We start from the raw sequence: 24,606 nt of genomic DNA, 5'->3' as shown, positions 1-24,606 counted from the left end.
AGTGCTAAGGATGCATAAGTCATGTGACAGTATTGATTTTCTATAGAGCTTCCCAAATAAGTGTTATGTGCTCTCAAAAACAATAACAATTCATAACAACTTACCCTTAAAAAGAGACTTGTTTCTCATGAAAACAAACAGTTCAACACATTCCTTGGTTTACAACTTCCATGTAACATGAAACTTACAGTCTCTAAAAATTCTTCCCAGGCACTGACAACAGCATTGTAATGGTTAGTTCTGGCTATCAACTCAACACAATGTAGTGTCACCTGGGAAAGGACTATTAGTGACTCTAGATCACAATCTATGGAAATGGGTGTGAGGAATTTTCTTAATTGAATTAAGTGAGGCGTGAGACCCATCCTGAATGTGTATAGCACAATTTCAGGGACCGGGCTCTGAATTGAATGAAAAGAAGAAAGACGTTTGAGCAAGGGCATGTGTACATTCGTATGTTGCACTAGATACCTTTTACTATGGACTTAATATGATGAGTTGTTTCAAGTGTATGTGTGTTATCCTTTATTTCCCCCTCAATGGATTGTAATCTGGAATTGTGAGCCATGAAATCCTTTGCCTCCTAAGTTGCATTTGTCAGTTATTTTGTCAAGCGACAAGAATGAAACTACAGCATTTCTCTCTGGTTATACATTCTTCTCATCTAGTTGCTGCATCTTACCCTTTCTGAGAATTTTGGTGTACCTGATCCCACCTTCAGGATATATTACACAGTCAAAAATTCTGTTCCCAGGTTATATAGCTGGTAAATGATTAATTAAAATGAAAAATGGCATATGGAGCTTTCTCAGAAAATTGGCAATCAATATCCCTCAAGACCCAGCTATACCACTCTTGGGCATATAACCAAGGAATACTCAATCATACCACAAGGACACATGTTCAAGTATGTTCATAGCAACATTATTTGTAATAGCCATAACCTGGAAACAACCTAGATGCCCTTCAACTGAAGAATGGATAGAGAAAATGTGGTACATATACACAGTGGAGTACTACTCAGCAGAGAAAAACAATGACAGCATGAAGTTTGCAGGCAAATGGATGGAACTAGAAAATATCATCCTGAGTGAGGTAACCCAGACTCAGTAAGACAAACATGGTATGTACTTACTCAGAAGTAGATAGTAGATGTAAAGCAAAGGATAATCAGACTGCAACTCATAGCTCCAGGGAGGCTAGCTAGTAAAGAGGACACTAGGAAAGACACAGGGATCACCCAGCAATGGAGAAATGGATGAGATCTACATGAGCAACATGGACGTGAGGGGGGTAATGGAGGGCAAGGGTCAGGGTAAAGATAGCTTAGGGGAGCAGGAGGTCCTAGCTGGATCAGAAACAGAGTGGGAGAACAAGGAAAGAGATACCATGGGATAAATTAACACACCACCAGAATAGGAAGAAGCAGAGTGCTAGAGAGGTCCTCAGGAATCCACAAAGATACCTCCATTATAGTCTACTGGCAATGGTCAAGAGAGTGCCTGAGCTGACCTACTCTGGTGATCGGATGGCCGACCACCCTAACTGTTATGATAGAACCCTCATCCAGTGACTGTTGGAAGCAGAAACAGAGATCCATGGCCCAGCCCCAGGCAGAGCTCCAAGAGTCCAATCAACTAGAGAGAAGAGGGATTCTATGAACAAGAGATATCGAGACCATGGTTGGAAAAAGTACAGAGTCAACTAGCCAACTAGTGGAAACACATGAACTGTGAACCAATAGCTGAGAAGCCCCCATGGAACTGGACCAGGCCCTCTGGATAAGTGAGACAGTTGATTAGCTTGAACTAGTTAGGGGGTTCCCAGGCAATGAGACTGGGGACTGTCCTTAGTGCATGAGCTGGCTCTTTGGAACCTAGGGCCTATGCTGAGAAACTTCAGCCTTGGTACAGGGAGGGGGGACTTGGACCTGCTTCATCTGAATATACCAGGCTCTGCTGACTCCTCAGGGAAGACCTTGCCTTGGAGGAGGTGGGAATGGGGGGTGGGTTGGGTAGGAAGGCTGAGGGATGGGAGGAGGGAGGACAGGGGAATCTGTGGTTGATATGTAAAATGAATAGAAAATCTCTTAATTTAAAAAAAAAAAGCTGACACCATCATATCAAAACAGCTGTAGACAACATATGTGTAAATGAATGGAGAGGCCTCTCTTTCAATAAAAAAAATGATTTACAAAAAAAAAATGAAAAATGGCATAAAGAGTTGAAAGCCTTTCATTGAAAGGTATTTTCTCAGGACATAATAGTATCAAATTCCAGTTTCTCAAAGGGCTTGATTCAAAAGTATCCTTTATAAAGCAAAGTGTGATCTGTGTATGTGTGCATGTGTGTGTACGTTTACATGTGGGGTTTGTGTGTGTGTTGGTATTTTTTGTTATTTTTGTTATGTCAGTGCACCGATACATCAGTAGACACTCAGAATATTTATATTTATATAATATTTATAAATATTTATATTCCTTACAAGACCCGTTCTTCTCTGGTTTATCAAAGAATTTACTGCTTCTCTCTCATTGCATTGTTTCTCTCCTATTACCATACAAGACTTATCAGACTCTCTAATAATATTTCAGTGTCATTCCATAGGAACTTATGCTACGCGTTCAAATTTTTATGAACTGTGGAATAATTCCTAAGGTACGGACCAAGTAGCCTCTTTTAGTCATAATTATATTCTAGCATATTAAAATAAATCCTACATACAAAAGTCGGTCTGCAAAAGTTATTTTAATCGCCATAGTATTTTTATATCTATTAGTACTGTCACAGTCTAGTAAGATGGTAAGAAGCTGTTTTTCACATTACTAGGTCTACACTGTGTCTTGGAAGGAAAAATGACAGTTTGAGATTCATCTCTATATGCTAGATGCTAATGATGGAGTTTGTTACATAATGAATTTGCCATAGGTAGTTATCACACTAAGGAAGGAACACATTTCGTTTCTGTTTTTCTTTATTCAAAATATTTCCTGACTTTTAAAATAAAAAAAATGAACTTGGAATAAATGTCTTCTGAATTCAGAATTTAAAATTCATATAATTTCTTGTCTTTCAATAGCATTTAAACATCATACTTATCTTGTTTATTGAATATACAATCTTACATATCTGTCCCCTTTTTCATACTACAAAGAACATAATGTTTATATATAATAATTTGTGTTGGAGATTTATAAAAGTTAAATATTAAGGAATTTCATAATCTAATTGTATTTATAACATTAAATTTATATAATATGTAAAAAACCAATTTTCTAGTTTCTATATGATTTCTTTTAGATCTTTATACCTGATCTTTTGAGAAATACTTTGACCACATAAATGTAGACATTATTTTGTTATGCATGGAATATAATATGAAGGAAAATTTTCTTCAGAATTGACATATCTGCATTCAAGCTAAAATACGTGAAATTTTCTCTATGTTTGGCACAGCTCTGACAAATTTCTTTGCTGCAATGAATGAAAGTTAATAACTTTAGACATCATGACTAATAGAATGATTTTTATCATACTTTAGATACTGAGATTGAAACATCCCATTCAGAGGGGAAGCTCATTAGGACAGAAAAATAAACAACTTGCAATAGCCTCAGCAAGTTCCTGAAACTGACCAAATTCACAAGATCCATCCCATACTAAATGATATATAAACAGTCCAGACTGCCGAGAGTCGTTCTCAAATGAGCTAAACTGCAATAAAACAGGAAACAATCTACACAGTCGAGAAGAAGCAGAAGCCAGCCAAGCTGACTGGAAGAGGTGGAAAACAACAGAGCCACCTGGTAAGAACATTCTCTAGCCTGTTGAGCTGCCAGTGGGCTCTGTAGTGTGCTTCAGCTTTCAGGGTTTTATGATCTGCCATCCACAATGGTGTGAGGGTTAACAATGCAACCATCTCTGAGTCACTTTCGTTCCTTAAGTAACCCCTTACTCATATTGCTATGAGATCCACCAATAAAACTCCTTGTTTCATCAGGTTGGAGTTCAGTAGTATCTATACTTTTGTCTGTCATGGGTTCCTTATCTAGGGTGAGTAGATGTGTGTGTTTTGTGTTCTGTCACATAAGATTATATGTCAAAATGAAATCTTACTGTAACCTTCGTGTATAACACTAAGTAAAAATAATCAGATATATCTCAATGTGTTTAGAAGTTTATGAAATTTCCTCCTGCGCTTTTATCTGCAGTTCTGTTCAGTGAGAAATTTGGTTATCCTTTTTGGTAAGAAATCTCTTTATTATTGTGACAGAAGCTCTGTTTATTGGGGTCTATGATAATGTGCTGTAAATTTTGTATTCATTTTATTTGATTACTGGTAAGTGGTGGTGTGTGTCCACAAATATATAGCATATAACATATATTCCACTATTAATTCATGTTAAGATATTTAAAAATATCAAGAATGTTAATTCATGTTTCTGATTACCATGGAGTTTCTATGGCACATTTCATCAAAGTCAGTGACATCTAATACTCCTGCAAGCTTTAAAAACTTACCTGGTAAGGAGACATTTTGTTACATAATAATGTAAGCCTTAAATGCTATACAGATTTTGATTAAAAAAATTACAGAAACCAAAAGCATTAAGGAAATGAATATATGAACTAATTAGCAGTAAAATGAAAATATGAATTAAATTTTGTCACCTCTTTAATGATAATCTGACCAATGTTTGGGAAAATCTTAATATACCAATCACTTTAAATAACAAATTTGCCAAAAGTAAACGTTATCATCTATCGATTAATATTTTCCATGTTATCAAGTCAAATTAGGCAATAGTTGCAATCATTTCATCATCAAATCAAAGATATTTATTGCTGTAATGCTATCACCTTTATGAAAATAGAACATCCTACATAGGAACTTTAGGTTTCATAACCAGAGATATACTCAGTCTTCCAGGAAAGCACATGTCATTTCAGATGCTTCAGAACTGGAATGGAGACTGAATGTGCCAACAATCTTTTTGTCTATTAACGTCTTTGGAATAGCTCTGGTTATTTCTTCATAAATTCTAATTCTGTCTGTGTCCCTATAATAAAATACCTTGATTATCTATTTCCTTCACTTGTATAAAGCAAAGCCATTGATAATCAAAGACAAGTTATCCATGGAGCCAACATATCTAGTGCCCCCTAGTGGTAAAACTAAAGTTTTCCCTAAGAGGTGAAGAAAATGCAAATGTTAAACACACAGAAGCAAGGATCACTGTCTACTCTTCATAAGTTAACTTAAAATGCTTTGCTTTCATACTTTACAACCACCAGAGTCGACATTCATATGAAACATGTTCCTCTTCAAGATTTGTAAAATGCTAGTGTTCATTTCTACATGTACTCCAAACTGGTTCTGACAACTGCAGAGTATAAAATAAAACAAACAAAAACCAGTGGGGTAGTGATACCAGCATTGGGGAGGCAGAAACAATGGAGGCCTGATACCCTCTTGCCAGGTCACTAAAATCAGGAGGAGTTCTGGGGTCACTGAGGGGCCCTGTCTGAAAAAAGTAAGATGGAAAAATTCAGGAAAACTTCTAGCATTGACCTCTGGCCTCTATGCACACTCCTACACATATGCATACCTCCACCTCAAACATACACGAAGAAGTTATGAGCAGTAATTTAAAATTAAATGTGTTGCTGCTGCAGTGGTGTTTTTATTTAGCTAAAGGAATAGTTTTCCATTTTAGTAGTGGAGCATAGATCTGTTTAGTGCAAGCATTCCTATGAAGAATAACTTTCTGTCTCATCAGTGCATGCTGAGACGTGTAATTTACTGGCAAAATATATGCATTGCAATATCTATAGGCAATCTAGAGCTCTTTACATTGATCATATCATGTGAGCAAACACATGCACATGCACACCTGGCTTCTGCAGAAATCAATTTTCTATTACATGGTAATGTTAGAAACAGCGATATAAAAAATCAGTAGGAAGAATACGTATCTCATCACTTTTCCGCTAATATCACAGCATCGTGGAGTCAACTGAGATCAGATATTTTCATCTCCCCAGTGTGCTTACATATAAACATATATTCCATAAAACAGAAGGGGACTTAGTCTCACCATCCTCATTAATGTCACCAAAAGTTCTGTATCTAAATTTTCAAGTATTATATTTCAAATGGAACCTGCTGTTGTTTACTTTCTGACATTTTTTTTGTTCCTGTTACATTTATTCTTTATGTACAGAACTGTATTTTAAACTGCTGAATGGAATCTCCCCTGGAAATATAGCAGGTGGTATGATTAATGCAAAACTCACTGATAAGCAGGGCATTTTTATACTTAGAAAAGGAATTCTTTAATTTAAATTCAGAAATTTTGTTTTGCCTTATATCCAATAGAAATTTGTTTTAAAACATTCTATAAATCTGTGCATTGTTTATTGAGCCTCCAGAGATAATTTGGTTTTAGAGATTTGGTAATGTGTATGTTAAAAAGGCTTAATCCTTCTCAACAAGGTTAATTTATTTTGTTTGGCTATATCAAAGTGAAGTTTGGGGAAAAATTAATAAACCAGACCATTTAGGTAGCAGTGCGAACCTGTGAATAGTCTCAGAAGTTCTTTTCAGGAACCATTTTAGGGAAATTAACAAAAGACTACAGTTACTGCCACCAAGTCTTGGGAAGATCCTTGGAAGAAAATATTCTAAAGCAGAGTTAGAGGTATGGACACAGTCCTGTATGAGGTGGACAGGTAGTACATTTACTGCAAACGCGGGATGGCTGTTCTTATAGTCCAAAAGGCTGGCAGTTTATGACGACATGCCTCTCTAACTTCCATATTAATAGAATGGTTAAAATGTTTTTGTGGCATGTAGAAAAGTAATCCTAATTAGATATACTTTAAAAGCACAAAAGAAGATAATGTTAAGTAAAAGCCTTATAATAATAAGTACATGACAGCAAGAAAGAGAAGCACCATGCAATGTGTAACAGTAACAATCTCTACATGCTTAGCGAGTTGTTGGTAAAAGCTAATTACAATCTGTAGTATGTGATTCATAACTTTATGAACAGAATAACAAATTTTAAAATGAGATAGCATATTGTGTTGTGGATAGTGGTGTATAGTGACTCTGAAATAATATGAGATCTCGTCACGGAGGCTGTAATCAGATGTGGTGGAATTGCTGCCATGACTAATTAAACCCTGGAGATTTATAAGAATTATAAAATATAAAATGACCGACTAATTATATAAACATCTAAAGAAGCAGTGAATCGGCTGGCATTTAAATATTGTATTTGAGGATTGATGGAGGCATCATGTCAAAACAGGAGGTTCCTGCCTTCTTTTGACCATAGAAATATCATTATAATTAGTAGATATGAACAAAAATTTCTTAATGAGCTAGATTGCAGCCTGCAGAGTAGTATGAGGCCTTTTATAGGTAGGCAAGAGAGAGCACACTCAGCCTGTGGTTACCTGTGACCCTCAGAAGAAAGCCAGTCTATGGATTCTGACACCAAGTAGCTTAACTCTTGGTTCCTGCATGAATTCTATGTACATATATCCCATGGCTCAAGGTTCATTTGTTAATATGGGCCTCAGGCAAACTCCACTGAGAAATCAAGCATTGAACCACTATCCTACAGGCATAAGAAGCAGGACCTCCCATGCTCACATGTAGAACTGTAGATCATGAAACCAAGCCCAAACATGCCTGATTCTAGCATCCGGGCCATTTGTGTACAGCAACTAACACCAGGCTTGCCTGTCCAATTGAAACAAGGAAGCAGCTAAGAAGCTTCAGTTTGCTGGAGGAGTAAGAAGATTTCCAGGTGTCTAAGATACACTTCCTCTTCCAATGTTCATTCATGCACAGTGCACAAGTTGGGGTTATAAAGAATAAGGCAACAAGGAACACAAGCCACAAACAAATAAATAAATATAGCACCAATAAATCACTTAGCCGTGACACCTAGACTCTGGCTGAAAACTCAAAATCATCATTAAACAACTTACCGAGTGACAAGAGGGCAAAGATAAAAAAAATACATAAATAAATCGGTAAATGAAAAAAGAAAAGGCCCGAATATCAGTTGATATACAACAAAGCAATTATGAAATCAAATCTAGCTAAACAATAAAAACAAAAGCAAAGAAAAACCAAAACACATAACACACACACACACACACACACACACACACACACACACACACACACACACTGGAGAGCTCTTAAGGAGATTAAATCACATGAGGATGAATGAGAAAGTAACAAGCAAGAGGTCAGGACATTTGAAATAATGTAGATAAAGGAAGAAGGTAAAACAGAAATGTAAGGGAAAAACAAAAAGTGACATGAGACTTCTAAGTGATCATGAATCCACCAAACATTTGGTGTGTTAAGAAGAGAGAGAGAGAGAAAGAGAGAGAGAGAGAGAGAGAGAGAGAGAGAGAGAGAGAGAGAGAGAGAGAGAGACAGAAAGAGAGATTAGTTAAGTCAAATTACAGAACACTTCCCAAAACTGTGAGGCAAACATGGCATAAGGAGCATGATGTTAAAGAAGTTTAGACCCGAAGTCTGTACACAGACACATTACTGATCATCAAAATTCAAGCACACAGAGACTTCTGAAAACATCAAGTGACAAGTAAATTCAGATGTAATGCCAAATACCACTTTCCACTACAGAAACTGAAAATTCTTAGCAAAATGGAAATTTCTATTTCTAGGTAAGAGACATTCAAGATAGGTTAGTAATTTTATTTAATCTTTGGATATTAAGGACCTCATAAAGAAATTAGAGTTTTGCAAAATTAATAAGTAAATAAATTTTTAAAAATTCCATATGATCCAGGGTAAAGTCATTACCATTTAAACTGAAAGCAGAATATTAAACTTCAGTGAAGATAATATTTGCAAGTGAGTGAAACCTTCAACTTACATTCAAGTCCTACTCTGTTTGGGGCTTTAATGATGGCTCATAGGTATCAAAGAACATACTGTTCATGCAGAGCACCTGAGTTCACTGGCAGAAACCACTGCAGGGTGAAACCTGCTCAGAAACCCAGTGCTGGGCATCAAGTCACAGTTCGGTTGTTAACAACTCATGTTGCTCTTACAGAGGACCAGAGCTTGGGTCACAACCCCATGTTGGGCTGCTCTTAACTTCCGGTAATGAATGAAACTAACCTTAACTCCATCCTGGTCATCTGAAACTATATCAATACTCCTTCTACAATAATTTGTGTGTATTTATATTTGTTTAGATTAGTTTGTTTCTAGACAATAAACACGACTATCCAAATTATGAATCATGGATAGGAATTATTTCTTTCATTGAAATTGTCTGCGGTGTTAATATTTGAAGTCCTGCAACTGAGTCTAGAACCTAGATGGCTTGTCATCATCCTCTGCATAGCATGAACTTTACTTTTTACCTGACTCCTCCTCTTTTGAGACAGTTTTCACTGTGTATCCATGGCTGACCTAGAATTTGCTGTGTAGACCAGACTGAGACTTAAGTCACAGAGATGCTCAAGTCTCAGTCTCCCAAATACTAGAATTAAAAACATGTAACACTAATCTCAGCCTGACTGGCCCTTTTTAAATATTCTTTAATTTACAACTGTATTTTTCAATTCCTTCCATCTCTTGGCTCAATTCTTACCAATATAGACTCTGCCTTATGTAGTTTCTTATCTAATCCTGAATAAGTTTTCACGATATTAACATTCTCTGACTCATCAGGCAGAACAGATTGATACTAGCCTTGTTTTTATAAATATTGCTCCTTAGAGGCTATTTTTGAGTGCTTTCCACTCTCATTATGCCTTAATTAGGATCCTGTTTCAAAATAGACCAAATGGAAGCACAACATCTTACCTGCATGATTAATACTGAGGCATAAAATATCCTATTGCATGATTTACCCACCAAGTTTAATCATCTTAGATCTTCAATACACCCTGAATTAAGCCCACATGTGTCACCTCCCTTTAATTATCCTAATTGGAACTCCTTTTGATCCACTATGTGGGGCAGTCTTTTATCTACGCTTCTTCCCTTGGTGGCTCAGTCATATTTAAAGGTATGAAATTCACTTCTTTTTTGCATACTAAAATTCCATAAACAGAAAGTCTTTGTTATTACTATTATTACCATTATGGTTGGGGGAAAAAAAGCAGGAAACTCTGTCCTGACTGAACGGGGGCATTTGAGGCAACATTACTAGTCTCCAAACAGTTTGTTCTCTTTCCTTTTCACCTACCTCCTCCATATGCCTCGGCAGGGTGAAACAGATGCTCATTAATTCTTAAAATTCCTTTAAAATATATAATATAAACGCTCAGATTACTGTGATTAAGACAAATGGTAGTTATGCAATTTAAAATCTGCACAGAACTCATCAATTGATCACCCTCACTGCTTGCAAGGTAGGCAGTCAAGATTGCATGACTTTTTTTCCTCCAAAGACTGAAAGGAAACTCCTTCTCAAGTTGATTGGCTGTCATGCTCTGAGAAAACAAATGGCATTGTTGTACAACGTCAATAGCCTACATTCTATTCCTTGTTTTGCTTTTAACAGACTGTGAAAAGACCAACAGCTGTTGCAGAGCTAAGTAGAACAGAGAGGATTTACAGTAGGTGGCACCGCCTGTGACTTTCCTTGTTCCAACCTTTTAAATCTGTTGCTTTATTCTGGAGCTGGGTAGAGAACATGGCATGGTTCTGTGTCAGCGAATGAGTAGTCAAGTGTGGCTCCAGTCTCATGTGGAAGCTGTCTTGACTGTCACAAGTCGCTGCCATGTGTGCTGAGTTTCTTGTCTTCACTTTGCTGTATCCTTTTGAAGCAGCTGAGAAAAGGCCATAATTTAAAAGCCAGCTTAACTGTAGGAATGCAAGGCAAGGTTCACACATTAGAATTTACACATGTAATCAATGGTCTTTTCTGCATGCCTCATTTGACTTCTTTGCCTTAAGATGTAATGAATCAGAATTCTTAGTGAATATCTGGTTGTATTAATAGATGTGGGATTTAAATTTGCAAGGTCTCCCAAGGAAACATCCATGTCTAGGTAAGACACTGACACAATGGGGAAAAGTGGATAATTAAGTTTAGGAAGGACAAAAATAGTTTGGTAATTTGATATCTTGTTACCTAGCACTTACACAAAAATTTTTCTCCAACTTTTAATAGTATATTCAGAAATATTTAAGGCATGTAACAAAAAAAATTTAAATATTTTTATTAAATCAAATATATTAAATACCTCACAAGCATCAAAGACTCCTTATTTAATTATGAGATAATATTTTTTATCTTACAATGCAGTACTAATCAATGCAAGATAAACCTACCTACTATCTCTAAATCCAGTAAAGAATTCCTCCAGGTGTTACGGTCTCATTTTTTTTTTATTGTTTCTGTATTTTCCATAGCCAACATAGAAATTGAGTCAATGGTACATATGAATAAGTTTTGAGCAGTACAAATGTAGAAGACAGATTTCAATAATTTATTAATGAGACTGGTTAATTCTCAAACCTTTACCATAGCAGGGCAGAGGGGCCTCTTTGAGACAATGACTCAGTATAGCAATCAAGGGGCTTTGTGTTCCTTGGCATTAGAACTCATGAGGCAGTGCTACCCAGTTTTCATATTGTTTTCATGCCCTGATCAATTGAGTCCAATTTGACTTAGTCTCTGAGGAAATATTTTGTTGAAACTTTGCCATGTAGCATGTTGTAATACTGTAATATTATTACCAAACTTTCATTTTTCCTGGAACAAAGAAGGAAAAAAATTTCTGCTATCTCATTTAAGCACAGCTTGTAGATTCTCCTCCCAAAAGAACTGATTTAAAAATTCACCCAAAGGATGATACCAAAATCTATTACAATTTTGTGAATGAAAACATTTGAACCAACCTGAAGATATTAAATACCTATTCATTGATAACAGTGGTGAGTGACGATTTATGTCATGGACTATCAGTTATTATTTAAGATAATAACTCAAAGTTTCTTTTTTGCAACTTATTTATCTTACACAAGCAATTAGTAATTGATTGACGTCACTATTTATATACTAAAATTAATAACTAAGATTATATACTTCACTAGTCAATCATTTTCTTAAAACTTTTGTTTCTCTTTTCAACTCAGGCAGACATATTTTTCTGATATGCCAACAACAATGCTAATGCACACACTGAAACTGTAGACAATGATTGCCACATTGGATATTGGTAGTGCAGCAACAAATGTGTCCAAATATGTCTATGTCTTTTTAATCAGCATTTGTCATGTGTGGAACATATTTCCTGATGTTGGTGACACAGTGCTTAGATTCAGAGTTTGAATTTGGTGTGTGTGTGTGTGTGTGTGTGTGTGTGTGTGTGTGTTATAAGTGACTGACTATCACACTGACAGCTGAGACCAATCATTTTTGAGATACAGACCATCTCCCCAAAGACTGCACCGTCAGGGTCATTCCACATAAGCCACCACTTATCAAGAATTACTCAATGTAAAAAACAGATTGCTCAAGAGATTTTCTTTTCTCCACACAATGTCAGGCTTGCTTTGAGTCATCCACAGCTACTTCTGCTGCCTTAAAGAACATAAGGCAAGTAGACTGATGTCTAGAGCATCTGCTGTCTGATCATTCACCTCTGCAAAATGAGAAGCAAGCTGATAACAACATGCAGACTCAGGAAAGATACTCCAGTGAAATCAAGATGTCTTTAAAAATCAGATAAATAAAGTCTGTAACTAGGGATTTAACAGAAACCATTTCCCAGATTAACTAATCCCCACACTAAAAATATGTAGAAAAGATAGTAACATAACATGCGCAATAACAGAGGCTGAAAGTTATGCCCAGCCAAGAAAAACAAGCCTCAGATCTACAGTTGAAGAAAGTACAAGAGATAAATATTATGCCAAAGAAACCTAAGAAAGTTGAAATGAACATTCTGGATGTTATCTCAATTTTCTCTTGTCTAAATTTCTCTTTTAAGTAACATAGGCTATATCAAATGTTAATAATCAATGAGTGACAACCAAGTCATATTTCAAGTAGTAAAATACATCAGCTTGCTTGGCCTGTCTAGTTTGGAAAAAAGATAAGGTCATTAATTTTCTTGTAAAACCCCATAGCAGTCTAAGAATTTTATTTATGATTTTGAATGTACAGCTGGCAAGAGCTATGCCAAAGAACAGAGGGATCATATAATTTCATTTTGAAACAAGTAGGTCAGTGCACTGTCTCAATACTTACCACAAAATCTGGTTGGTAGTTGTTTTGTCCTTATTTGGTACATAGAAATTCATTAGGCTAGATATATTTGTATTAAATCTAAGTTGTGTCGCGATAGCTTTAAGCATTGTGAAAGTTTAAACATCAGGACATGGTTGATGTCACTTGCCTTTAACAATAAGACTCAAACGATTTGTGTCTCTCTGAATCTGACTTGGTTTTCTGATTTGCTGTAATAGGTACTAATTTTTTTTTCAGACTCCCCTTCAAGGTGAGAGTTGGTATTCACCTATAATGTCAAAATCTTTAGACATTCCACCGCTAGCCACTGTCTCAGAGCCTGTCTCCATTCTAGAGAGTAATATAACTCAAGGGCACATTCCAGTTCACCCTACTTACAATGAATGAACAAGGTAGAATAAAGAATCCATCCATTATGACCCAATCAAACATACTCTGACAGGTTAGCCCAACTACATGATTCAGTTCCAGGTTGTCTGAGATATTCCAACCATGTAATTCTGATCATTTTTCACTGTCCAGCTCTCTTCCTTTCTTTTTTCTTTTATTTGTAGGATATGTCCTAACCCATCACATCTGCTGAAAAGACCACATCATATGATAATTGTTGTGGCTTTAAAATATGGCACACATTATAATGATTCTGAGATGAGGCCTCAGAAAGTCTTATTCCATTCTTCCTTTTGGAACTCTATCAACACACCACAAAACAACTTTGGCATTCTTCACCATCATTTCAGAACCAATGCAGAAGAAGCAGAGTCAGTTGAACTAGGCCATCTAAAGCAGCTAGTACCTAGTCAGCTCAATAGTTTACTTCAACGCATGAACAAAACTCTCATCAATAAGAGAAGTACAGATGAACCTAGACCAAACTAACAAATAAATAGTAAAATCAAGAACAAATTAGTTGAGTTAATATTTGGGCAATTGGCATATGTTAGTGCCAGGTGCTTAAATACACACACTTATTTATACTAAAACATATTACATTTAATTTTATTCGATTTAAAAATAGTATTTTAGTTTTATAAAACAATTCAATATATTCATATATATATACAACCATTATGATTTTTTTTTCATTTTTGTGTAGTATTCAATTACATGAGATAGTGATAATTTATTATAAAATAGATTATACAATAAATTATATTTTCCCAAATGTAGATTAATGTGGGTGATCTAGGCTTATTTGACATAGATTAGGCTAAACTATTACATTCAGTTTGGGGAAATAAATTCATTTGCCACTCACAGTAATTTCAATTTAAGGTACATTTTTAGGAATGTTAACTCATTATAAATCAAGAGAAATGTGTGTATGCATATTTATGACTGTGTGTGCATAGAATAGAGGTACACTTATTTAAAAAAAAATACAGGTCTATGCATATTTCTAGATGTACCTACAACAATGATGCTGATCTTGGGCAGGATCATGGTATTAAGAAAATGATTTTTTTTCCTATGTGGTTTTTATGTGACAGTATACCTGAGAAGACACAATAGGCTCCACTCATCAGGTAGGAAACTGAGAATAAAGTAAAAATGCTATTTACGTGCAACTGGATGATGCGATGATTTTATGATAATTACTCATAGGAGAAAGGGAGAGGAGCTGTTAACAAGAGTACATTGATGATCCAAAGGCAGACACATAAAAACAAAACAAAAACCCAAACACAGTATGGATTATGATTTGTGGACGTTGAAACCTAGAGCACTCTGCATGGCATACAGTCAACCAAATAGGTTCAAGAGTCTCTTCTCCTCAGCAGTTCTTACTGATAATATAACCTTGGACAGAAACAAGCCTTGTGAATCTGATAAATTTTATGGTTTTCCTTGGACTTGTGGGTTGTTTACTTTGTGAGTTTTAATGAACCAACATTGAGAAATTTGTAAGTCTTCAGAAGATTCATTTTAGGACTGGATGTTTCAATTCAAAGAAAAATGTTACAAGACAGTTGTCTTTCAATGTTGAAGTCTCCTTATTGCAGACAGAGTCAGTGGGTTATTGCTAGTTTTATACTGAAGTAACTAAAAGAGAATTTGACATCTTTTCATCATCAAAAGATCATGAGGACATTTTAAGGAAATGCTCTAAAAATTAATGTTTATTGTGGGAATGGTGGTGATTCAGTATAGACCAATAATATCCTGTTTTTTTCACAACAAAATTTCAGACATGCAATGGGAAGTCTTTCAGGTCTGGAATATATCTTGCTTTACTATATGTTATAATACCCTTAGTATTTATTTGAATGCTTGTGCATATATGTTCCCTTATATTTTGTGAGTCCTTTTACTTAAAAAACATATGGGGCATTCTGTGTGTAGATGCATTATCCTTGGTATTCAAAAACTCAGAAAAAATAATATAGGCTAATTTATCAGAGGCCATAAATATTAGAAAAAAATAATTCTACAAGTTTAAGATCAAATTTAAGTGTGTTTCTTTTTCAAGATCTTTGTGTGTATAAATGTCTTTTCATGGTCGTATATAGTTTGTGGTCCTGATTGTAGAGCACTGGCAATCAAATTCAAATACAAAAGCAAAACAAGGAAATAATATGCCTAAAATATTTTTAAAAATTACATATATTGCTCATAAATTTAAAAAAAAAGTAATACAATATGCCCAAAATATATTTTATTTGTTTGTTTATTTTACATCCCAGCCACGGTTACCCTTCTTTCTTTCCTAGTCCCTTCCCCCCAAAACCTCCTCTGTTCCCACTCCCCCATCTACTCCTCCTTGTTTCTGTTCAGGAAAGGGAAGGAGTCCCATGGATATCAACAAAACATGGCATATTAAGTTGCAGTAAGACTAAGCACTTCTCCATATCTTAAGGCTGGGCAAGGTGTTGGGTCTTTAATGGGGATTGCATTGAATCTGTAGATTGCTTTTGATAAAATGGCTATTTTCACTGTGTTAATCCTACCAGTCTCTATGAGCATGGGTGATCTATCCATTTTTTTTCTTATATCTTCTCCATTTTTTTTCAAAGACTAGAAATTCTTATCATACAGGTCTTTCACTTGATTGTTTAGAGTTACACCAAGATATTTTATATTATTTAAGGCTACTGTAAAGGGTATTGATCCTCTGATTTCTTTCTCAGCCTGTTTATCATTTGTAAAGGAGAAGAGGGAATACTGACTTCTTTTTAGTTAATCTTGTATATAGCCAGTTGACTAAAAGTGTTTGTCAGCTGTAGGAGATCCCTGGTAGAATTTTTGGAGTCTGCTTATAAATACTATCATATCATCAGTGAATAATGATACTTTAAATTCTTCACTCATGAATATTGATGCAAAAATACTCAATAAAATACTGGCAAACTGTATTCAAGAACACATCAAAGATATCATCCACCATGATCAAGTAGACTTCATCCCAGAGTGGCAAGGATGGTTCAACATGTAGACAAAAGGGACATAAATAAATAAAGATCATCTCATTGGATGCTGAAAAGCCTTTGACAAGAGCCAAAAGCCCTTCATGATAAAATTCTTGGAGACATCATGGATACAAGGGACAAACCTAAACTTAATATAAAACAACATACAGCAATCCAAATGCCAACATCAAATTAAATGGAGAGAAACGACTCCACTAAAATCAGGAACAAGACAAGGGTGTCTGCTCTCTCCATACCTATTCAGTTAAGTACTTGAAGTTCTAACTAGTGTAGCTGAAGTTTTCTCCAGTCCTGCCTGGCCCACAGTCAGGACAAATCTCTCTCACCTGCCAGTCCTGCAGCTGCTCAGACCCAAACGAATAAGCCCATAAAGACTTATATTGCTTACAGACTGTATGGCCATGGCAGGCTCCTTGTTATCTAGTTCTTCTATCTTAAAATAACCCATTCCTATAAATCTATACCTTGTCACATGGCTCGTGGCTTACCAGTATCTTACGTGTTGGTACTCATGGTGGCTGCTGGCAGCATCTCCTGACTCAGCCTTCCACTTCCCAGAATTCTCCTCTCTCCTTGTCCCACCTATACTTCCTGCCTGGCTACTGGCCAATCAGTGTTTTATTAACCAATCAGAGCACCACATTTAACATACAGAACATCCCACAGCAAGCTAGAGCAATTAAAAAACTAAAGGAAATCAAGGGGATACAAATTGGAAAGGAAGAAGCCAATAGTCAATTTGTGATTGTAGATGCTTCTCTAATATCTGTGAATTCACTATCCCTGAGTAGTTGGCTAAGTTTCCAAGTACAGGAATTGTTTCCTCTTGGTGAATGGCACTTAAACTGAATTTGAGAACTATTTATTATCATGAAGCTATGCAAGACAAATATTTTATAGTAGAATGAAAACCTATTACTAAGCTCTAGGGACAACTTCATAAATTTAACAATGTGTTTTCCTAGACTATGAATTTAAAGGTTTATTTTTTCAAACTTTTCCTCTATTCAGTATTCTGTCACTAAGATAAATCCTTTCCAGAAAGGAAATATTTACTAGATCTCATGATTTTTTAACTTACAGTCCTTAAATTCCATTGTTTTGGTTTGGTTTGGATGCAGAATAACATGACAGGAGGAATTTCTTGGTTGAATCAATGGGCTTTATCATAGTGGCCAGAAAATGAAGAGGGAGAGAGATGAAGAAGTAGAGTAGGTTTCAGATATCATGCAAGAGACATGTCCTTAATGTCCTAACTTCTTCAAACTATGCCCCACCTCTTAAAGCTTCTACCACCTCCTAATAGGATTGTGACTTTGCCCATAGCATATAACCCTTTGAAAGACATTGATGACAAAAAAAAACCAACAAAAAAAAAAACAAAAAAAAAAAACCATTTCCCAGAAGAGAACACCTCACAGTGTTCTCCATAGCATAAAAATATTATTAGGAGTATTAGGCAGAATGTTCTCCAGGGGCTAGTTAGGGGCTGGTTGTATAGTACAGTGAAGAGTCACCAAAAACTCAGAAATAATGTGATGGACAGGAGAAATGGCAATGGGGCTGAAATCAGAAGAAAAGTTATCTTTTCTAAATGTTGCTTGTGGCTGATGTTTTCTCCAGTCCTACCCAGCCCCACGGACCCCGAAGCCACTTATAAAATAATCACTCAGAAGCTTATATTAATTCCAAACTGTATGGCCTATTGGCTCAGGCTTCTCACTAGCTAGATCTTACATCTTAAATCAAACCAGTTCTATAAATCTGTACTTTGCCACATGGCTCGTAGCTTACTAGTAGTATCTTTACATCTTGCTTCTCCTGGTGGCAGCAGGCAGTGTCCTCTCTGGTCTGTCTTTCAACTTCCTCCTCTCTAGTTAGAATGCCCCACCTAACTCTATTCTGCCTCACCTCTGGCCAAACAGCTTTATTTATTATTTTTTCGCAGCATACAAAAAGACATTCTCCCAGTTGCTCATGATTTCTGTATAAGCATATAGACAATCAGGTTTTCTATTTACTAGTAACAAAAACTCAAACTAAGTTATTAAACTTGAGTACAGTGAAATATATCGTGATGTCAGGATTTTCACCATCTTTTAAGGCACCATAGTTATTATACCATTACTGTTCTACATGTAGTCTTAGTGTAGACTGTGCAAGGTTTTTTTTCTCCTTCATGAAAATTTGACCTCTAGTTAAATTTTGTCTTTGTTCCTCTGGTAAGCTAACAAGGTGCTATTACCTCTACATTTCTAAGCAAGGGAGATTATGATAAAAAATAATCACCATTTTTAAGGTTCATCTAGACTTGGAAATATATATATAAAAAAAAAGTATAGTTGATAAGTAGCCTTAGTTTCAGTCTTCCCTGAGGGCACTGATTCTAAAAAGTCTCTTTTAACATCTTTGAAATCTCTGTCTATGAATATGTGACAGGAGATATTGAGTTATTTGGGGATGAAGATCTTTACCACACTTCAGGTTCTGCATCCACATTAAGCACATGGCTGTCTCCTTGAACCCAAGAGATATGGGTTGTAGAAACATATCCAGTGGACATAAAGCCCCCTTTTACTTATAAAAATGTATCCTGGACTTTTTAAGTGTCGGGATACCAAAAGTTACTTTTGAGTGTTTTAGAGTGCAAGTCTCATTTAATTCTACCTAAGTTCCTGGTTGGGTAAGACCTCTGAAGAGGTGGCCTGGAACCAAGGAAAGGGAAGTGCTCTGCTGGCCTCCCTCTTACCTGGAGACAATCAGACACAGCAGGAAGTCAAGTCAAGCAAGAATTCCTTTATCGTTAGGCAGTTGGCCTCTAAGCAAAATCCTCAGAACCCTAGGAGGGTGAAGGAACCAACCAATCACTTTAAAGGTCACCCTATACTCATTTTCTTATTTACCAGTTGTTTGTGCACTGACATCATCTCCTGATCTTAGTATCTTATCTCAGCATAAACAACTTGAGCTAACTTCCTTTGGTACCATTTGTCTCTAATCTCCATACAAGCAACCCAAGCTAACTTCCTCTCAGCACCATCCTTGTATCTACTCTCTGTATAAAAACAGCTTAAACTAACTTCCTCTGGCACCATTTGTATCTACTCTTAGTAAACAACTTAAAGCTCTATTTGTCTAACTTCCTCTCGGCACCCTCTCTGCAGCCCATGTATGCCCCCACAGGTTCCTTTGTAGAAATTGCACATTTTTTACAGCAGAAATATGATAATGCAGTACTATTACTACATTGAGCTTGATCATCTTCTAAGAGCAGATTTCTGAGTAACGGTAGAAGTAGGATGACACATGCCATTATATAATAAAAAAGTCACCCCCTACGGCTAAAATAAGAAAGAATTGCCTGGTTAGTCAACTAAGCCAGCCTACAATTTTTTCTGATATCTTTCAAGTTAGAAAAAGTTGAGAACTGATAAAACTTTCTTTCTACCTCTGTAATATCCTCTCATAATGGACAAATGGTTGCTTCACATGGGAGAAACAAAATTAAGTTGAATATAATTTCAAGATGCCTAATTTGGCAGGCATGAGAAATTAAAGAAAAATTGTGTTAGGAAAATATTTGATGGGTAAATTGAAAACACTTTAAGAGTTTACATGAAGGCAAGAGACATGAACTTTCTCATATGTCATCATGGTTCAAGCATTGAGTAGAACACAATACTGATTTATGTAGATACTAAAGTTGATACAGAGAAATAGGACATATTCCAATGTGTAAAAATCAATACTCTCAGAGTATGGATAAAATATAGTGAAAAAAGAAAAGTCTGGTTTTTTAAAGTTATTATATGATATTTATTTCTGATTGCTATAAATTGAAACTTATTATGTGTGAATATTTTTTCTCTTAAATTGCTAAAGTTTATTACTTATAACATTTAAATCTATTATTTGTTATGAGATTCAAACACTGTTAAGATTCTTTGAAAATAAATAAAAAATAAAATCAGAAATGGGGCTAAAATCCACCTTTTAAGAAATAAAGTTGATGTTAATTGCTTATTAAATATTATCTGACATATACAACTAAATTGTTAAATGTCTACAGCACTACACTATTGTGTGTGACCTGTAGAGAATATTTTGTGATATGTAAGTTAGTACTAAGAATAAATAAGCTCATTTGATAAAGATCTCAGATTAATGATTCTATGGGTAGATATCTAAATATTTCATTCAATGCAAATTATGAAAAATATACTCTGTAGTAAAATAATTTTAAATTAATTATTAGAAATATATGTATAAACTGTAGACCTTTATCATCATTATATAAAGAATTTCCTGAAAATCACAACAGTTGTAGTGATCTTTGTACTTAGCATGTATGGAGAAGATGTTCATATGATCCTCTTGCTATAAACTCAGAGGTTCCCCAAGTAAACTCACTATAGAGTTTTATACTGTATTAATTATACCCAAAAGGTTGCATAAATGATTGCTTTAATATTATAAAATAGAAAAGTAGTTTTAAGTTTTAATGAGTTCATTTGTTCCCATTTCGATAAAATGCTTTATTTTCACTTTTCCATTTCTAAGCTGTGTGAGAAGACATATTCGATGGCTTAACTACTCAATTTCTCTTTTAACTTAAAACTACATGCAGTAGATCAGAAGATAGTAACATTAGCCTCAATGTAATCATCATCACTTTGAAGAGTAACTATTTGGCACATGGTATTTTCTTGAAATTATTATAGTTAATTATTAATATTGATGCTATTATTTTTCACACCATTGAAATTTACACTCAGAAAAGTGCAAAATAATCTTTTCCAAACTTCATCCATTTTTATGAATGTAGAGCTTTCTTATTTTACTACTTCACTCATTTGCCATTAAGTGAAAGAAAGCTTTCTTTCCTGGTGGATGGAGGAATGGGATTGAGTAATGTGATTTATTCCACTTTGTCAAACTTTTCAGGACATTAGCCGTTCTGATTTCGGTAAGATTCATGAAGGTGATAATAGAATTCACTTGGTTTTGCTGCACCCAACACCTTTGAAGGAACTCCCATAGACCCGTAGTCTGGTCTTTCCAGTGCCCAGATTGGTCTCATCTGTGATTCTCAGCACACCTATCATTAACTAATAATTTAACTATGGAAAAGCTACCAAATCAATTGAGTTTTTCAGTTACTTCATTCATTCTCAAAATAAGGATATAGAGAATCAATAGGTTGTAAAGTTCTGAGACGTCAGTTGGTTATTGATTTCCTGAAATGAGCTATTTCTAAGAGTTAAAGACCAGTATTAATGATTATATATAATGAACGTGTGTGTGCCCAGTGAGTAAATTGCTCCTCCTCACTACCTCACTACCATCCTTGTGTAGCAATTTATTTGTTTATATATATGTATATATATGTGTGTGTGTGTATATGTGTATATTATATATGATACATTAACTTCTATGAAAGTATATATACATATATGTGTACAAGTTAATTATATAAGTTAATATTTGTATATATATATGTGTATATATATATTCATGTACATATATGCATACTGTGTGAATGTATGTTCCCATATGTGTATTTTGTATGTTGCAGGTATATATTCACATGTGTGCATACAAACGTTTAGTTCCAAGTTGAACAAGCCATGTATTTCTAAGTTTCTTCCACCATATGTTGTAATGCAGGGTTGTAGAAGGCAAAAGGCCTTATGCACACAGATAAGCAGTGAAGAAGTCAGGAAAGTTAAACACACAGCTTACCTCTTCAGTGGAATGAGGTGCATAGCTGGTCTTCCTGGAATGCTAGGAATGATGTAGTTTTACAACCTGGTGATCATTGGCTGTCTGATGAGACAGGTTCTACCATATCTCCCCAAATTTATATTTTCACTTTTACAAGACCTTTTCCCCTAAATTTTGAACATTGTTTTTAGGCCATAAAACCCACTCTTATGAGTGATGTCACTTGTGCTTTTCAGTAGCTTAAGTGACTTCTAAGTTATCATGGGGTCAGACCAATCCTGACACCCTCAGGTATTATGTTTGTCTCAGTCAAACTCCCTAAAACTCTAAATCTTGTGCACTATCACTGAGTCAATAGTACCGATTCTTGTGAAAGAAGCCAGATGTAGTTTGCAAGGAATCTCAACGTAAGCATGTCTTAAATTGTTTCATAGTTCAGACTGGGTTAATTGTTATCTGAATACTTTTTTCTATAATTGTGCTGTGCTTAAATATGGCTATATGATCTGGGCTAGACGCTAGAAATCCTGATACAGTCCCCATTACAATAAAATTGGGCTGAGCTGAGTTTCATTCTTGTCTCTTCATAGGTCATCTTTTTCCTGCCTGCAGGGGAATTACCACACAGGGTCTATGTTGAGCCTAAGTCTCAACATTTCAGCAAGTCTGTCTTCCAGCTTCTCTGGAAGTTCCAACTCCAGTTCTGTCTTTTGTGCAGTATGATTACAGGTGGGCTGCTGCAAGTACCTGCTTTCTACTTGCATGTTGGGACTCCTTACTCTTGTCTTTCTGCTTGTTCTGCCAAGCACATTACAGGCTGAGCCATCTTTAAAAGTTACAATCTTCATCCTACAAATTTGAAGGATGTAGTATCATTATTCAGTACACTTGCATGGTTAGGAATGAACAAACCATTGTAGCTAATAGTTTCATCTTAAACCTTTTAAATCTTTTCTTAATATACAATAACTATGTGTATGCAGTAAAGTGTGATGTTTTAATACATTTTAATACATATACTCAGAGTGTATTGATTAAATCAGGTTAATTAATGCAGCTCTCTCCTGATAATTGTTTTGTGCTTTGAGCATTTGAGCTCCTTTTGTTATTACTTATAATACCTGTAATAGGTTGTTATAAACTTCATTCACCTCACTGTGCCATGAAACATACAAGCTTAGCACTTCTATTTAACTGTTTAGCTATGTGTTCTCCATACTCACACTGTCCCCCTTTATCCTCCAATCTTCTCACCTTCTAGTTCTTACTATTAAACACCCAATTGACTTTTTCAAAATATCCTCTAGTAAGAGAACATTAATATTAATGTACACACATAATAAGAATGTAATAATAGTTCTAACAATATAATAATGTTTTGTAACATTATATTTTGCTTGACATCTGATCTAACTCTCTGTTTTGCTACAGATAACAGCACACTACTTCTTCACAGCTGAATGATGATATTCCATTGTCTGTCTTTTATTTTTATCCATTCATCAATTTAATGAGATCTATGTTGATTCTGTGTCTTAGGTACTGAGAACAGTGCACCAAAAGCATATGTATGTGAGTATCTCTTTGTGTGTTTTGTAGTCATTCAGTTTATATATGAATCCACAAGTGAGGTGACTGGAAAGAGAGTAGTGGCAACTTCAGCTTCTCCCCCAATAAACCTCAAATTCATGTGTGGTGATATTTTATTTGTGCTGAAATGTGATACTTTATTTGCGTTTTAATAAATAAAGCTTGCCTAGAGATCAGAGGGAAAAGGCCAGCCATTTTAAGTAAACAAAGAAGTCAGGCAGTGGTAGCACATGCCCTTAATCCTATCACTTAGCAGGCAGGATCTCTGTTTGTTCAAGGCCACACTGGAAACAGAGACAGGTGTGGTGGCACATGCCTTAATTCCAACAGTAGTTAACTATGGAGGGCTGGAGGTCTGTCCAAACAAACAGAAAGTGACAGAGCTGTGTAGAAAGAGGAAGTGATGTAGCCGGACAGAGAGCAAATCATATGGCAGAACAGCAAGGGATATAGACGTGGGTAGACAGGAAGTAACTCACATTTGGAAGCTGCAGAGGTGATGAGATAAAGTTGGCTGGTGACTTTTCCTATTTCCTTGATCTCTCTAAGGCTTTCACCTCTATATTTGACTCCATGTTTTTATTTAATAAGACT

General features: G+C 35.5%; 1 protein-coding gene and 1 long non-coding RNA gene across 8 annotated transcripts in view; one reads left to right on the top strand and one right to left on the bottom strand.

Moving 5' to 3' along the window:
* LOC143268146 (uncharacterized) overlaps positions 1–13,651 on the bottom strand; it is a 49,342-nt gene extending 35,691 nt beyond the window's left edge. For 2 of the 5 annotated variants that reach the window (XM_076549095.1, XM_076549094.1), the window contains exons 1-2: positions 13,271–13,651; positions 10,665–10,841 (exon numbers count right to left, since the gene is read on the bottom strand). In XM_076549095.1, the coding sequence (XP_076405210.1) occupies positions 10,665–10,841; positions 13,271–13,313 (220 nt within the window). In that variant the 5' untranslated portion in view covers positions 13,314–13,651. Of the gene's footprint in view, positions 1–1,135; positions 1,592–10,664; positions 10,876–13,270 lie in introns of those variants that run through there. The other 3 variants (XR_013043809.1, XR_013043808.1, XR_013043807.1) reach the window with 2 other exon arrangements.
* LOC121821753 (uncharacterized) lies at positions 1,589–23,294 on the top strand. 3 transcript variants are annotated; one of them, XR_013043810.1, is made up of 4 exons: positions 1,589–1,785; positions 2,594–2,657; positions 3,541–3,805; positions 23,013–23,294. It is a non-coding gene; the product is annotated as an uncharacterized LOC121821753 (long non-coding RNA). The 3 variants fall into 3 exon arrangements; XR_006062604.2 differs by lacking the exon at positions 23,013–23,294 and having other exon boundaries at positions 3,541–3,998; XR_013043811.1 differs by lacking the exons at positions 2,594–2,657; positions 23,013–23,294 and having other exon boundaries at positions 3,541–3,998.
* The last annotated feature ends 1,312 nt before the right edge of the window (positions 23,295–24,606 follow it).

Source organism: Peromyscus maniculatus, chromosome 12 (genome assembly GCF_049852395.1).
Source record: "Peromyscus maniculatus bairdii isolate BWxNUB_F1_BW_parent chromosome 12, HU_Pman_BW_mat_3.1, whole genome shotgun sequence".
NCBI classification, from domain to species: Eukaryota; Metazoa; Chordata; class Mammalia; order Rodentia; family Cricetidae; genus Peromyscus; species Peromyscus maniculatus.
This window is presented reverse-complemented; position numbering and strand designations above follow the sequence as displayed.